At 42.5% G+C, this 17,148-nt stretch overlaps 1 protein-coding gene across 1 annotated transcript in view; it reads left to right on the top strand.

Annotated features, from left to right (window-relative positions):
* Positions 1–1,595: 1,595 nt before the first annotated feature.
* Positions 1,596–17,148, top strand: part of CPM (carboxypeptidase M) — a 41,283-nt gene continuing 25,730 nt past the window's right edge. Inside the window, exons 1-3 of the mRNA XM_035127423.2 lie at positions 1,596–1,727; positions 1,900–2,056; positions 14,655–14,752. Of these exons, the coding sequence (XP_034983314.2) occupies positions 1,903–2,056; positions 14,655–14,752 (252 nt within the window). The 5' untranslated portion in view covers positions 1,596–1,727; positions 1,900–1,902. The remainder of the gene's footprint in view (positions 1,728–1,899; positions 2,057–14,654; positions 14,753–17,148) is intronic.

Genomic DNA, 17,148 nt, shown 5'->3' with positions numbered 1-17,148 from the left:
TGACCAAGACCACATTTAATAATTTGCAGAGTTCTGGTCTTCGTTGTGCCTCAAAAAGGATACTGGAGAAAGTGCAGAAAGGTGCAAACAAAACAATAAAGGGCCAGAGCAAAAGGGGCTGTGAAGGATATGCTGTTTGGGGCTGTTTTAGCTTAGAAAAACGATTGAGTAAGGAAGGCAATGATAAGAGGTTGATGGTGCAGGGAAAGTGGTAATATGGAAGTTCCTCTCTCACACATTACTAGAACCTGCAGTCAGCCAATGAAGCTGAACGGTTAGAGATTCAAGACAGGCAAAAGGAAGCCCTTGCAGCAAATAGTTAAACCAAGGAACTCACTGCCTCAAGATGCGGTGATGGCCTCCAACCCGGACAGCTTCCAAAGCTTTCATGATAAAACAAATTGATTATTGCTATTTATGGCAAACTAGACAGGACGGCTGCGCTGTATACCGTAGTTAGCGCCTCCTGCAACATCACAGCCTTGGAATGCCTGTTGCTGAGGAAAGTGATGGTGAGAGCACACCATGCCATGCGTGTTCGGCTTGTAGGCATTTGACCAGCTTTTTGGGGAAATGGGGATGACGGACATTTTTATCCAGAAGGCTTTTCTTACCTCTGCCATCTTTCATATGAATACTAATAACAATGTATCATGGGGGGGACGGGGGGGACGACGACACAGATTTGGGCCTGCTTGGTTTTTTCAAGAAACTGCAGTGCAATCGGTGGTGGAATGTGTTTGTGATTTGTGGTGGAGCTGGGCAGCTCAGGTGGTTCGATCAGGGTCCCCAAACTAAGGCCCGGGGGCCGGATGCGGCCCAATCGCCTAAATCCGACCCGTGGACTGTCCGGGAATCAGCATGTTTTTACATGAGTAGAATGTGTCCTTTTATTTAAAATGCATCTCTGGGTTATTTGTGGGGCCTGCCTGGTGTTTTTACATGAGTAGAAGGTGTCTTTTTATTTAAAATGCATCTCTGGGTTATTTTGGGGGCACATGAATTCGTTCATTATTATTTTTTCAAAATATAGTCCGGCCCCCCACAAGGTAAGAGGGACAGTGGATCGGCCCCCTGCTGAAAAAGTTTGCTGACCCCTGGGTTAGATCATACCACGGTCGCAGGTTCGCATGGAACAACTGCATCATATCCCTGCATTGCAGGGGGTTGGACTAGATGATCCGTAGGGTACCCCTTCCAATTCTATGATCCACATTAGAGAAGAAGCGCGATAATTCCCGGCGCCGGGGCGTGATTCAACTCTGTCGCTTGGGAGTGTGCCGCCGGGGTGGTCTCCCTGGAGGCCTTTCCGGAGCCTGCATACGTAGCATCTTGCCCGCCGCGATTCTTCCCGTCCCGCGGTTCCCTTCTTACCGACTTGCCCGCCTGCCGGGCGCACGCCTGGTCGGAGCTTGATAAGGACGGCGTGGGAGAGAGGGGCGGGTCCTCTCTCACGCTTACTGGCTGCTTCCGGCGTCACTCAATGAGCTGGGGCGGGGCTCGCGCGGAGGGGTTGGCCCAGCGCCTCTTCTGCAGAGCCCGGGCTCAGTTTGCGCTCAGAAGCGGCGCGAGCAGCAGCTGGGAGCGTGGGCGGCGGCGGCAGCGGCAGCAGCAGCAGCAGCAGCAGCAGCAGCAGCAGCAGCAGCAGCAGCAGCAGCAGCAGCAAAGCGCGCGACAAGTCCCGTCGGAGCTCCGAGGAGGGAAGCGCCTTTGCTGCTGCTTCTGAGGTAAAGGAGGCGCTGCGGAGAACTTGCGCCTCTCTGGCCACTTTTGCCTCCAGCGCTGAGGAGAAGGAGAAGGCAAGGAGCTCCAGTGCCGCCCTGGGCTCTCTTCTCTACCCTCTTCATCTCCCTCTCTTCGCACTGCCCTGACTTGCTCGCTCCTCTTGCTTCTTTCCAGGAGATGGGCACCCTCAGCCTCGTGCTCCTGCTCCCTTTAGTGGCCGCGCTGGACTTCAACTACCACCTCACGAAGGAGCTGGAAGCTTTCCTGAAGGCTGTGCAGAAGGACCACAGCAACATCGCTCACTTATATAGCATTGGCAAGTCGGTGCAAGGTACGGCTCCTGTCCTGCTTCTCTTGCTCTCCTCCTCCCCAAGGGTGCCAAGTTCAATAAAAAAATTTTGGGAGGCAAGCAGTTAATCCCCCACCTTGCATAATTAATCACACCCACATCATTTCAAAAGCAATGCCCATCAAATCGGGGTGTGTGTGTGTGTGTCTTGGACCCCTCAAATATTTTTTTTTGGGGGGGACTGAAGGGACGCTGGTCCCTAGGAGTTGGCTCCTACGCTCCCCCCCCCCCGTTAATGCATTCGTGGACCAAAGGGGAAACTTAACTGGCCTGGGTGGGGGTGGGAGAGAAGTATTAACTGCCAGTGGTCTCCCCTAAAAGTACAGGTTGGCCGAGGTGTACATTTTCTGTATGCTCGAACGCAGTATATTCTCATTTCTCTGAATGAACCGTCTGGCATTCAAACTGTTTTTGGATGGGTTGGGAGATATTTCTGCCATTTAGCACATAACTGGAAAGACTACTTAAAATGCACTTTGCAATTCATGGGTAATACCCGGAATCTATTTTTTAAAAGATACAAGTTCCACTTTAAACCTACCCCCCCCCCCAATCAATTGCAATCAATATGCAATTAGTACTAATTTGTTTAGAGGGATCCAGATATCTTTTCTGCAGCCAGCACATTTAGCTGTGGGGGGGAAACAACACATTCAGAATGCTCAAATTACATTTTCCTTGGCTAGTGGCTATTGATATTTTATCCGACTAGAAAACTTGCATATTATAATTCAACGTACTATTTGGAAGTACGGTATGTTGTATGATTACAGTACTGACTAGTACCAGTCCTATGATATCAATAGCTGGTAAGTGGCACCTTCTCTCTCCATGCTATTCTATAAAATTTCAAAATAGCAATTGCTTAGGTTTAGGTATATATTTGTTCTGAAGGCAGTTAGAATCATAGAATCATAGAGTTGGAAGAGACCGCAAGGGCCATCCAGTCCAACCCCCTGCCAAGCAGGAAACACCATCAAAGCATTCTTGACATATGCCTGTCAAGCCTCTGCTTAAAAACCTCCAAAGAAGGAGACTCCACCACACTCCTTGGCAGCAAATTCCACTGTCGAGCAGCTCTTACTGTCAGGAAGTTCTTCCTAATTGCAGTTGTTTCTAGATGTTCTGTTTGAGTATGGTACAGCTCATATACACTTTTGAGAGAGAAGGCAGAAACTATGTGGTGACTTCCTCCACTTAAGCTGTCCATCTTAATACTTGTTAAGACGTACATTTCAATCAACATGGCATAAATTAACTGGAATAATCACATTTACTACCCTAGCAAACAGATGCATAAAGATCAAACCACACACTATGCTGGGAGAACCATAGCTGATATTTCTCTTTGTGTGTATGTGTTGTTTTTTTCTGAAATGCAGCTGTGGAAGACGGGGAACCTGCATTCCCAGAACCCACCCTTACTAAAACAGAACAGATGAAAGGATTAAACCCTTTAATTTAGGCTACTGCTCTGAACAAATTTGTAGCCCCACACTATGAAATAGAAAGACAGGATATTAAATCATGGGCTTCTAGTGTGGTGTGTTGTTTGTCCTGTAGATGTAGATTAGCTTTAGGTGGGACATCATAATTATGACATTGTGAACAGGTGTCAATGCCGGTCTACTTCAAAATTTGGATAATTATTCATTACAATACACAAGAAGTTAGTTTGCCAACAACTGCTCACTGACAGGTAATTACTTTTTATTTAATGAGTTGTAACTTTTATCTCAGCAAATAAACTGCTGTCTACAGTTACTGGTAATACATGGTGATTTTTAAAAAACACACTATCTAAATTGACCTCTATATAAACCAATGAGTTCTGGTAGGCAGAGTACTTTGTTTGTTACGCCATAGGAAAACCCACTTAGGACCAAGTTATTTGTACTTGTGCCATGCTCCAACAAGTGTCATAGTGAAATTAAGACCAAATAGTTTTTCCTTGCCTAATGAATGACAGTTATTCTAAGAGAAATAGCATAAAGTTGCATTCTTGAGAAGTGCATCATCTGTCCACATAATCCTATTTAATCTGGGTTTGCTAGGAATAATCTGTAATTGCATGCACGGAGGCTTCTCAACAGAAAGAACCAGTTACTGTGATTTTGTTACCATTTTGGGTAGAAAACGTTAAAGGGAAATATGCACAGTGTCGTATTTTGTAACTGTTCAGAAGAACAATTGAATAGTATAATATTGTTATACCCCGCCCATCTGGCTGAGTTTCCCCAACCACTCTGGGTGGCTTCCAACAGGATATTAAAAACACGATAAACATCAAACATTAAAAACTTCCCTAAACAGGGCTGCCTTCAGATGTCTTCTAAAAGTCAGATTGTTGTTTATTTCCTTGACATCTGATGGGAGGGCGTTCCACAGGGCGAGAAGGCCCTCTGACTGGTTCCCTGTAACCTCACGTCTCACAGTGAGGGAATGGCCAGAAGGTCCTCAGAGCTGGACCTCAGTGTCCAGGCTGAACGATGTGAGTTTGAGACGCCCCTTCAGGTATACTGGGCTGAGGCCATTCAGGGCTTTAAAGGTCAACACCAACACTTTGAATTGTGCTTGGAAACATAGTGAGAGCCAATGTAGCTCTTTCAGGACTGGTGTTATATGGTCTTGGTGGCCACTCCCAGTCACCAGTCTAGCTGCCACATTCTGATTAGTTGTAGTTTCTGAGTCACCTTCAAAGGTAGCCCCACGTAGAGCACATTGCAGTAAGACAAATTGTACAGTAAGATGCAGGTTCCTTTACATTTCTGAACAAGTGGCAGCTCTGTGATGGGAAACGAGGTTGAAGAGATAGTGTATCTGATCTAAGCATGCTCTGCCAGTCACAGAAGTTGGCACTTTATATTCCAAGTAAATACACATGTATGTTTCTACACTAGAAAATGCCATCATTTTATTGGAAAACGCTGAGTGTTTATATATTTCAGTGGCTTTGAAAATTACTTGGCCTGGATGATTCTCACCCTCTGCTGCTAATTCTAAACAAAAACATGGCAGAGTGGCACATAGAGTTTTGTGTGTAGGGTTGTGACTTCCCTGTGCTTCTATTAGAGCTTTTTAATAATTCTGACATTAGTGTTATATAATCTAGGGATTCTGAAAAAAAGTTGGTTAATTGTAATGCAGAATGCTCCTGCTTCATGATTGTCTGTTGAGATCATGATATATATATAAAAGGAGTTCATTGGAGGATTATACCATAGTCATTAAGTGAGCAACATGTGGTGCATTAAGAAAATATGACTGTAATCGTTTCAATTGTAGTTCTGTCAATCAAAGGTGTTTGAATGCGTATATGTACCAAGTAATATGTACATATAAAATACACAGGTAATAAACAATGCAAAATTCCTCTCCAGAGGTAAAGACCAATTAACCTGCAAATAATGTATTACACTTAAGGTAAAGGTAAAGGGACCCCTGACCATTAGGTCCAGTCATGACCGACTCTGGGGTTGCGCGCTCATCTCGCATTATTGGACAAGGGAGCCGGCGTATAGCTTCCAGGTCATGTGGCCAGCATGACAAAGCCGCTTCTGGCAAACCAGAGCAGCACATGGAAACACCGTTTACCTTCCCGCTGAAGCGGTTCCTATTTATCTACTTGCACTTTGACATGCTTTCGAACTGCTAGGTTGGCAGGAGCTGGGACCAAGCAACGGGAGCTCACCCTGTCACAGGGATTCGAACCGCCGACCTTCTGATCAGCAAGCCCTAGGCTAAGTGGTTTAACCCACAGTGCCACCTGGGTCCCACATTACACTTACCTATTGTCAATAATTCAACCAAAGCACAAGTTAAAAAGACATAGACACATATCCGTTTTAATTGAGTTCCTTGGTGTTACCGGTAATTGTTTTTGCAACAGTTTTTGGCTTCGTGTCAGAGATGGCTGTGCTGATTCATCTGTCTGCACATATTTCTTAAAATCACAGCCTGGGTCCAAAGAGGCAGAAGGAACTCAACCATGCTTTGGAGGTCAAAAGTGTCATTCAAGTTTTGTAACACAATAGCTTCCACAGGTCTTTGTTCTCATTCTGGATCAATGTACTCATTAATGTGTATTAGTTGATGATGTAGCTACAGCAGGGCACAGGGAGAAGTGGGATTAGGAATGACTAAGGCCCTTACCCTTTGCAAATATGCACATCCTGAATGGTAGTGTGCAGCTATGGGTGAAACTCTAAATAAATGGCATATTCAGAACACATATTTTTAGTCCATCTGATTTCATGTCCCATCTTCTTTTCAATGAGCAAGTTGACCAGCAGGGAACTCTTTATTGCTGCAAGAGGGAATGCCCTTGAGATATGGGGATGTGCTACTTCTGCTTAAATTGTAGAAGAATAGTTATGGAATGTGTGCATGAAGGTAATTTATTTGAATCCTTCTGCATTAAAGGTTTCCCCATCATACATGAGACTTTGGCTTCGTTATGTTGGTCACACTGTGTTCCAGTTCCTGAACCTATCTGTCCTCTAGAGGTGGAGTACAAACTATTGCTTTCCTTTTTCCCATAGAAGAGAATGGCAGTGGTTCACATGATCACCAGTATCAGGAATGGGAGGTGGGGCATCTTGTTTCCTAGCTGAATAAAGCACTGTAGTGTAGCATTTTACTTTCTCCTGTTTTGTCATTCGGTTGTATGGTGAAGGCCAACCTTGCCCCTGGGCCCTGGCAGTGGGCACTCGAGCTTCCTCCTTTGCCACTTTCTTTGCATCCCTATTGCAGTTCCTGGATCCATTCCTTCTCCTCTGCCCATAGCCATGAGGTATTTTGATGTGTGCATGCCTAAACAAAACCTTGAATTCTGTACACATATTAAGAGCAAACTCATTTTCTATGTAGGGGCCCTTTTGGAGGCAAAGCAGCACCATCCACTCAAGAGCAAGTTTTCAGCAGGCTGTGGAGATCCTAATGTTTCAGTACTGTAATACAAAAAATATTTAGCAAAACAGAACTCGGTGAGTGAGGGCGATGGGACCTAAGAACAGCCCAGTGAGGGCTAAACGTGCTTACTGTTCACAGTATGCTGACTAACTGTTGTGGGGGTAGGAGTAGAAAACCAGGGGGAGTGAGAAATAGGTTCTATTAAACAGAAGTTCTATGAAAATGCATGGTGGGTTGAAGCCTTGAACACTCAAAGACTACTCCACATTGCAATAGTTTCAGGTCTCAGTTGTAGTTCATTCAGTAAAGAAAATGTAAGTTAAGTTTCCTGCAGAGCTGGCAACATTCTCCTTTTTCCCTCCCCACCTTTTACACCTTAATTTTAATTGCATTTACTTGGAATGAACGACCATGGAAACTGATGGGACGTACTGTAGTTCCAAATAGATATAGCTGGAATTGAGCTGTGACTCAGGTGAGCCTTGCTAAAACAACTTCCACACCAATCTGGACTCTGTAGTAGAGTGGGGGAGGGGTTAATCTAGGTGTGATGGCGCCTCTAATGTTTTGGTGCCCATAAATATTCATTACACACCCATTTGCTTTGAGAAACAGTAGTACATTACTTTTATCCCTCATATCAGCTCAAGAAACCATTCCAATCTGACCCAGATAACTAACTCTTCAAGAGTGCTGTCTGTGTCTCTGCTAAGTACAGGGTGTTGTCTGGCTGCATTAACTGTTTCACGATGAAGCGTCGTTTCAGTGTCTCTTTGTTACTGCTGAATTTATATGCATGATTTACGAAGATTGCATTTTATTACTACTGCCGTGCCCTTGGTATGGAATGAGCAGAGAAGCAGGCATACTGTAATTTAAAACATTTCAAGGGTTCCTCCTATAGCCTGGCTAACTTCCCTTTTCCCATTAAAGGGAATTGTGGGAATGCTACTTTTGGTTGTTACATTTGTACCCTGTCTTTCCACCAAATGCTGCTAAAATAATATAAATAGTGGATTAACAAGAGTTCGTGCATTTTAGTACGTGACTACTGAAGACGAATTTTAATATGTTCAGTTTTGATCATGTTGGAACATCATTACAAGCCAATACTTCCTTACTATTCTTCTATTGTCTTGTGAAAGTTACTATCAGTACAATGCACTGAAAGCATGCTGTGTGTTGAGGTGTCCCAAAATCAATAATAGGGGGGCTCTACCTTTATTAGAACCAACCAAAACATCACAAAATCATGAGCAAACTTCCAGGTTATTCAGATCCCTTCATCAGGCTGGATCAGATCTGCAAAATACTAGGAGGGAGACATAATATAGTGGCATTGTGTTAAAACCACAAAAGTTTGCAGTGGAGCCTCTGCTAAGTCTGAAAAACTCCTCCCAGGACTTTGTAAAAAAAGAAAAAGAAAAGTGAGGGTTGAATCCAACAAAGTTATTGCTATGATAGAAGGGACTTTTGCTCATCCAGCAGGATTTCCCCTTCATCAGCCCCCCCCCCCGCCCTCAAAATCCCTGTCAGTGATACAGAGGAGTGTGGGAAACCCCAAGCAGATTTGGGGAAGGGGAGAGAAAGTTTTGTTGTGTGAGCTAAATTTATTCTGTAACTCCAGTGACTTTGTTCGACACAAGAAGAGTGCTTACCTGTTGTGGCACATATACTCATGTTTCTCTTGAAAAGGCGAGAGGGGGAGACTGTCCACTCCTCTCTGCAGCAGTATGTAAGCCTTTAAAAAAAAAAGGTATTTTGCCAGCTTTGAATAATATTCTGTCTGCAGCACTGGGGATTACACATCTTCAAACAAGGGCCAAAGGGTTTTTCCACATCTCAAAGCTTTCTCTTCCCATTCCATTTGTGGAGCCAAAGCACTGCTACTTGGAATTGGTTGGCTGATCCTATTACTGTAGTTAAGAAACCAAGTCTATACAAGTTCTAATTGCTGGTCATAGGTGCTGTGTTTGAAGGTTGAAAACCCATCTCTCTTACCAAGAGCCATAAGGATGCAAAATGGAGAGAGGGTCTTGCCCAAGCAGATCCACACTCTGGGACTGAAGATCTGTGTCAAACTTTCTCAGTGGGCACCTGTGTCACACTTTTCAATGGCTGCTAAAAAGCTTTTCCATTCCCCTAAGCTTATGCAGGCAGTTAAGAGTACTTTCCCCACTTATGGTCTGTTGATGTTTGTTTTTAATTTCCTTTTGCTTCCAACTTGTTTTTAACTTTTTATGATGCTGTTTGGTTTTATGTTCTTGTATTGTAAACTGCTGTGATATATTTTTATGATACAGCGGTATGTATTTTTTTTTCTTTTTAAAAACAAATACACATAATTATTGCTGTCTTTGGAAGCAGGCAGAGTACATTCTCTTAAGAATCTTCACCGCTCTCTGAAAGATATTTTAAAATGTCTGCTGGCTTAATAGGTACAGAATGTGCCAGCAGAATTTAAAAAAAAGAAAAAGTTGGCAATATGTTTACTCATACATAAATTTCTGACTTAGCCCAGGAATCTTCTGTAAATCTTCTGTAAACTTTTGATTTATGTACAACTGTAGCCTAATTGTAAAGAATCGGGGTTATTTCACTGTCCACAGCATGCCTTTACCACCTCCATCCTAGAGCCTATGTTTAGTTTCCAGTGGCTAAAGTATATATATATATAGAGAGAGAGAGAGAGAGAGAGAGAGTTATAGAACATTATGCCATTTTTCCTTTTCATAACAGATTGGTTCTTCTTCCCCTGTTATCTTTCTAACTGCTTTGAGGTCTTTTATTGACCAAGCAGTACATAGCTAAAGGTAAAGGGACCCCTGACCATTGGGTCCAGTCGTGGACGACTCTGGGGTTGCGGCACTCATCTTGCTTTATTGGCCGAGGGAGCCAGTGTACAGCTTCGAGGTCTTGTAGCCAGCATGACTAAACTAAGCCGCTTCTGGCAAACCAAAGCAGTGCACAAAAACGCTGTTTACCTTCCTGCTGGAGTGGTACCTATTTACCGGTATCTACTTGCACTGCGTGCTTTCAAACTGCTAGGTTGTCGTGGGGATTCGAACCTCCGACCTTCTGATTGGCAAGCCCTAGGCTCTGTGGTTTAACCCACAGCACCACCTGCAGTACATACCGGTACATTTTGTTAAATGAACAAATGGTTAAATAAATCTGTAATGGAAGAAAAACTCCCATTTACACCAAGTGGGAGCGTTCCTTTGGCTGCAAAGAGCAGTTGTGGAGGTTACGTTGGTTCAGGGATGCAAGTTGTTTCTTTGCGGCTTGTTCCTTTGCTGACACCATCATTTCCCCAGCCCCCTCCATTTCCCTTCTTGTGACAGGGACACCTTTTGCCTGTTTTGCATAAGGGTTTTCTGCTCTATTGAGTCAAACAAAGACAGAGTGATAAACCTTTTTAAAGGTGTAGGAAGGAATTGAGAGCAGAGCACATGGAGCGGTGAGGTTTAATCTTTCATATCCCAGTTGCAATTCAAACAAAAATCTTCTCCCACATTCCTCTTAGGGCTTGCCAGGGGGAATCTCTCTTTGTTTACTATTTTTCTAAAACTCACAGCCACATGGATGAGGATGAGTTTTTAGAGCAGGAGGATTGTGGTAGTGGGGAGTTTAAATCTTCAATCTCACACAGACACTGCAGTTCTGATTAAACTAACCACGCCCTGCTCTTATTATGTTTTACACCCTACTGTTATTTCTAATTACAAGTTTAGCATAGCATCTACTTTAGCGTTTATAACACGTTAGCCAATTATAATCTGTCTTCTCTTTTTTCTCTCATGTCAGCAAGCTGATATAAATGACTGTCACTCCTTAATAACCTTTCTGGAAGTATCTTAGATTTCAGGTCACTGTGTATGTTATGGTAGTTTCACTTACAAAAACAACCTTATCCCTATGACCACTCTTGTGTCTGTTTGTTTCCTTAGCACAACAAAATCCTCTTTTGGTGATAAGCATTACGTAGATATTGAAATAGGTAAACGTGCATAGTAAACTTAGGTAAATAAGTAAACATGCATCAGATTAGGGTAGATGTTGCCATAAAGGGATGAAGACCCCCATAAAGTATTATGGAGACTCTCAAACTGATTTGCAGACAGTTTCATTGTGATGTGAAAGGTTGGTAATAAAAACTAATAAGTAACTGAATGGTTAGGAAAGTTACATCTCTACCAAATACACTAGTGACTAATGAAACATTCTCACTGCACAAACAGTGGCCTGTAGTTCCTTTCAGTTATAGATAGAACTTAATGCTAGGTCAACATTGCTATTTCCAGTGCTTTCATTTCCCAGAGGAATGAAAGCAAAGTTTGTCCTGATGTCTGAAAGAACATCATGTTTCAGGTATCTCACTCCTTCTAACTTAATAGATACAAAATGAGCCAGCAGAGTTAAAAAAAAAAAAAGTTGGTAATATGTTTGTTGTTGTTGTTTAGTCGTTTAGTCGTTTCAGGTAATATGTTTACTCATACATAAATTTCTGACTTAGCCCAGGAATCTTCTGTAAATCGAAGGAAGTAGATGGGGTTTTTTTTTGTTCACATAGCCTGTATGTGAACTTTTTAAAATCAACAGCAATATTATATTCACTGAAAACTGCTAAACAATGCAGCATTCATATGGGCTCCGGATCCTGTCAGAAGACAATCACAAAAGTTTAAATATAAACAACAGTGCAATAATCCTATATATGTCTGCTGTAAACAAAATCTGCCCTTATTCCCTTATGGGCTACACAAGAACCCTTATAGAGTCCTTTGTAGGTTCTCCATCTGTAGGAGAAAATAACAGAGGCCAACCAGAGAATATTGAGAAGCCAAGCAGCTAGTAAGCCTGATCTTTATTAAACTGTTGCAACAGGGTGCTCCCCTCACATGCAGGAGAGAGGAAGAGGACCCAGAACAAAGGTGTGCCTGACCTTATATAGCCATTTTGAAATTCCCTGCTCTGGAGCTCAAGACCACCCCTCCATACATCACAGAAGGGGTATAGCCCAAGACCACCCCCTAGATACATAATAGAAATGGCGGTCTACAACAGAAATTTGAATGTTTTTCCTGTCTGCCAGGTTACCTGACAATGCCTTATTTGTTGTGGTTTAGTCGTGTCCGACTCTTCGTGACCCCATGGACCAGAGCACGTCTGGCCATTCCTTTGAGATGGTAATTGCTTAATTCCTGAAACAATGGGAAGGTAATTTTTCATTTCCTCCCTCCTTGCAGAGAAACATTTGGTCAGTTTGGGAGTTAAAATGTTTTCAGGACTGTTTTCCTGTGCTGCTTCAGACATGTGGTTTATATATTTATGTACGTGTTTGCTTGGTACATTTATGAACATTTATTATATATATAAGACCTTAAAATTCTTATTACATGTCCCCTCAAAATTAAGTCTCATTTGGGCTTACTCCTTCCCAGATATGTGAGTTCAGAATTGCAGCCTAACTGTCTGATACAACCAAGTGAAGCTTAATATTATTTAGCTAAGTGTTTTGGCTTCTTCTGTCAGCAAAATGTAACATAATCCAATGCATGTTTACTCCATTGTATACAATGGATCATACTCCCAGACTGAAGCCTCTGAGCCAAAATTGGAGCCAAAATTCATGCTAGTTAATTCACACTTTTTACAAAATAGTCACTTTTTGTTCAGCAATGGTACAGATAATAGAATAGCAGTGTGGATCATGTGGAGAGTCAAGCTAAGAAATGCAATGCTTTTTTTAGAAAGTGGAACTTTGACTCAAATGAGGGGGGTGGAGGAAGAGAGACTCTTGCAAAACAAATGTAAGTTGCCAATAAAACTAAAAATAGAAAATGAGGACGTGTTGCTAAAAACATTAATACAGTGGTACTTTGGTTGTTGAAAAAATTGGCTCCCAAACATCGCAAACCCGGAAGTGAGTGTTCCGGTTTGTGAACGTTTTTTGGAAGCCAAACATCCAATGTGGTTTCTGCGGCTTCCGATTGAGTTCAGGAAGCTCCTGCAGCCAATCGAAAGCCATGCCTTGGTTTCCGAACCATTTCGGGCGTCGAAGGACTCCCGGAATGGATTAAGTTTGACAACCAAGGTACCACTGTACATCAGAAGCAGAAACAAGACAGGGAGGCAGTTGCACTATTAGATGAAAAATGTGGAAAACGATTAAGGAACAAGGATTGGTAGGTTCCAGTGATGAAATTCTTGTTACTGATCTATGTAAGATTTTTGAAAAGTACTCACACCAAAACCACTTTCTATGAAGAGAGACTCTGAAGAACCCAGTTGACAAAAGATAAAGTCAAGGACTGGTTGACAAAATGAATCAATGAGACACCAGACCTAGAGCTCAAATGGGAGATTAAGCATTTTCTAACAAATAGGTTACTTTCCCTTAAATCTCCTTGCTGGAGCATTGGCAGGTAGCTAATGGCTGCATTCACACATTACAGTAAATCATTCAAAGCTTACTGTTCAGTGTGACTGTGCGGGTTCATTCTTCCCTTAGTGCAAACTGCAGACCATTGTGTGAAGCCAAGGTTTACTCATGGCTTCTCAAGCAAGGATTGTTTCAGTGAAGCAAACCATGATCCTTGGTTTGGACATTAAACTACCGGGTATGTTTGTGGTTCATCGCACCGAGCAAAGCAGGAGTGATTTCCATGTTTACACTAAAGCATTAACTATGATTTATCATGAAGTATGAATGTGGTTGGTGTAACAGCATTTTTATTTTTTTAATGTTGTATTGGGAGACCTAGGAAATCAGCCTAACCTCTTTGTGTAAAGCATTATGAAACCAATAATTACACCCCAGAAAGAAATGTTACTGAGGTAGAAACAGCATGGCTTCTGCAAAGGAAAGTCCACCATCATCAAGGTTTTGGAATTTTCTAATGGGTGGCAGCAAATATATAGGTAATCTGATGTAATTTATTTGGAGTTCTGAACAGTAGTCTTGAGAGACAATGGAGTACGCCTCCAGAGGTGAAGTCAAACCATTGCATTAGCAGCACTGAAGTGACTGCCCTGGGGCACAAGCCTGGGCAGAGTGTATGGAGGTCCTGGGCAGCCTAGACTGCGTCGGTCTGCCTCGTAGTCTGACCCTGTAGTTGCCTTTAGCTAAATTTGGTTTTCCGGTTTCTGACCAGCTTTTGTTTGTTAAGAAAGTTAATTCTTGTTCCTTAAATGCTATTCTGTTGCTTTTTAGTAAGCTCCTTTTTTTGCTTTACTTCCCCCCCCTCCCAAATTATTCCTTTGCAGCTGATTTCCTGTTGATATATTTTTAAAGTCTCCTTCTATTAAATAAGTCTTTGTTTGTAGAAGTGGGTTAAACTTGTAAGACTAAGGAAACATTTCTGACAGTTTTTATTTAATAATATTGTTTACATTTTATTTTTGGCTTAAGCTTAAAAACAATGTTTGGGTTGCAATTCTGTACATAGTTACCCACACTTGAATCCCAATAACGGCACCAAAAAATTCCATGGTGATTTGCAGCCCAATTGCTTATCAGTCAGGAGATCCCATGCCTATTATTCTAGGAAGGTTTTTTTTCCGCGGGGGGATTCAGTTGAGCCAAAGGAGATATAGCCCTTCATTTGTTTACTTTGCATTATTTTGCCATGGTATATATATATATAAATTTCTTTTCCACTTAAAGGTAGAGACCTCTGGGTTCTTGCTCTGGGAAGGTTTCCAACCCAACATAGGATTGGCATACCAGAGTTCAACTATGTTGCTAATATGCATGGGGATGAGGTACGTCTACTACATACTTCAATTGTTGTGGTTTCTTTTACAGCATTGTTTGCTAGATATCTTGGAAGCAGCTGAGATCAGATACTCATGGAAGTCTTAGTTAAGTTTTTGCCAAATTGCTAGAGATGCATTTAAAAAGTCTGGTAACATTTTTCCCTCTCTCTAGGGATTCAGATTGAAGGATGGAAGTGTCATGGCAGAATCAAAGTGTGTGTGTGTGTGTGTGTGTGTGTGTGTGTGTGTGTATGTGATGTGCTAAATATTATCAATGGGATTATTGGCAAACAATAATTGTCCTGCTAAATTCTTCAAGGCTAGTTTTATATTGTTGCCAAAACTGAATGCTGATAACAGCAACATGGTTGAGACAGTGTCTCAAATGGCAGCATGAAAAGACTGATACATTATGAAAATAATGTGTTAATAGTAATCGGAGCTTTTTTGTAATGGTAGCCACTGGTGCAGATTACCATCACCTCTCTCTCTTTGCTGCCTGTGGATTGGAACCATTGTGTTCTAGCATTTATCAATATATTAGTACTGGCACCTCATTTTAAAAAAATAAATAAAAAGAGCATTAATTTTACTTGGATATTATGTGTGCAGGCTTTCTGTAGTATGATTACAGTAATAGCCAGTGTTTCCTCTATTTTAACCTGGAGTGGTCTGGAGCTTTTCTCTTCACATTCTTTTCTACTCTAACTCCTTTTCTCTTCAGATGTTTTTCTTTCCTTTAAAGCAGGGGTCAGCAAATGTTTTCAGCAGGGGGCCGGTCCACTGTCCCTCAGACCTCGTGGGGGGGCCGGACTATATTTTGAAAAAATAATAATGAACGAATTCCTATGCCCCACAAATAACCCAGAGATGCATTTTAAATAAAAGCACACATTCTACTCATGTAAAAACACCAGGCAGGCCCCACAAATAACCCAGAGATGCATTTTAAATAAAAACACACATTCTACTCATGTAAAAACATGCTGATTCCTGGACCGTCCGCGGGCCGGATTTAGAAGGCGATTGGGCTGCACCCGGCCTACAGGCCTTAGGTTGCCTACCCGTGCTTTAAAGCCATTCAGGAACAAATAACGTCAGCAGGCTTTATGCCCAACGTATTTCATATGGACTAGCTGGAATTTGAAAGTAAAGGCCCATACAGTGGTACCTCCGTTTACGAACACAATTGGTTCCGGGGAGCCGGTCACTCCCCGAGCAGACCATAAACAGAGCACCTCTCCTGTGCATGCGCAAAGCGCCAGTAGAGCACTTCTGCGCATGCGCTGCACAGATCGCTTCTGTGCATCCACGCGCCTCGGAACCCGGATGTAAGCACTTCCGGGTCCGCGGCGGTCGCAAACCGATCAATTGCAAACCGCAGCGATGGTAAACCGAGGTACCACTGTACATCCATATGGGATCAGATGCAATTTTAAAAACTACATTAAATTTGTTGTGTTTTAGTAGAACTGAATGATACCTGATGTTGCTGATTACCTTTCTGTCTCCCCTTCCGCTGAACTCCCCCCTTTCTTCTACATCCATCAATATAGTAGGGTTAGGACTGCAGAATAGGGTTAGGTGTTGTTATCCTCCACTTGCTTGAGAGGCAGAAAAATGTGACCCATCAACTGGATGTCAGCCCCTCCCTTTCTTTCAAGGGCAGTTCATTTTTCTGCCTCACTTGAAATTGGACCTATTTCCGCCATGGTCTTCATTTGAAATTCACCACATGGTTAGAAGAACGTGGGAGTGTTAAGCTGAGTTCCTTCCTTCCTTACTATCAAAGCTATTTTACACTCCACCTGATTACTAGGAGAACCTGTCACTCTTTTAATGTTGTAGTCCAGGGTTCCCCAAACTAAGGCCCGGGGGCCGGATGTGGCCCAATCACCTCCTAAATCCGGCCCTCGGATGGTCCAGGAATCAGCATGTTTTTACATGAGTAGAATGTGTTCTTTTATTTAAAATGCATCTCTGGGTTATTTGTGGGGCATAGGAATTCGTTCATATTTTTTTTCAAAATATAGTCTGGCCCCCCACAAGGTCTGAGGGACAGTGGACTGGCCCCCTGCTGAAAAAGTTTGCTGACCCCTGTTGTAGTCTAACAGCTCCCATCATTCACGGACGTTGGCTATGCCAGCATGGTATTGGGGTCCAACAATATCCCACATGTTGCCTCTTCCTGGGCTAAAGACTTGTGCTGTTGATAGGTGTCACAGATATCTAGTGTACATCACAGACAGCTAGTGATATCTTTGATGATAAACAACACCATTTCCCATCTTCTACCTCTGGCCAAATGGGTGCACTTTGGTAAAGGGGAATAATGTATAAACTATTTTGATCAATGGGTTCCTTTCTAATCCCATATTTATGTCTGTGAGATGTTTTTTGTC

This window comes from Zootoca vivipara, chromosome 10, assembly GCF_963506605.1.
Source record: "Zootoca vivipara chromosome 10, rZooViv1.1, whole genome shotgun sequence".
In the NCBI taxonomy this organism is placed as follows: Eukaryota; Metazoa; Chordata; class Lepidosauria; order Squamata; family Lacertidae; genus Zootoca; species Zootoca vivipara.
This window is presented reverse-complemented; position numbering and strand designations above follow the sequence as displayed.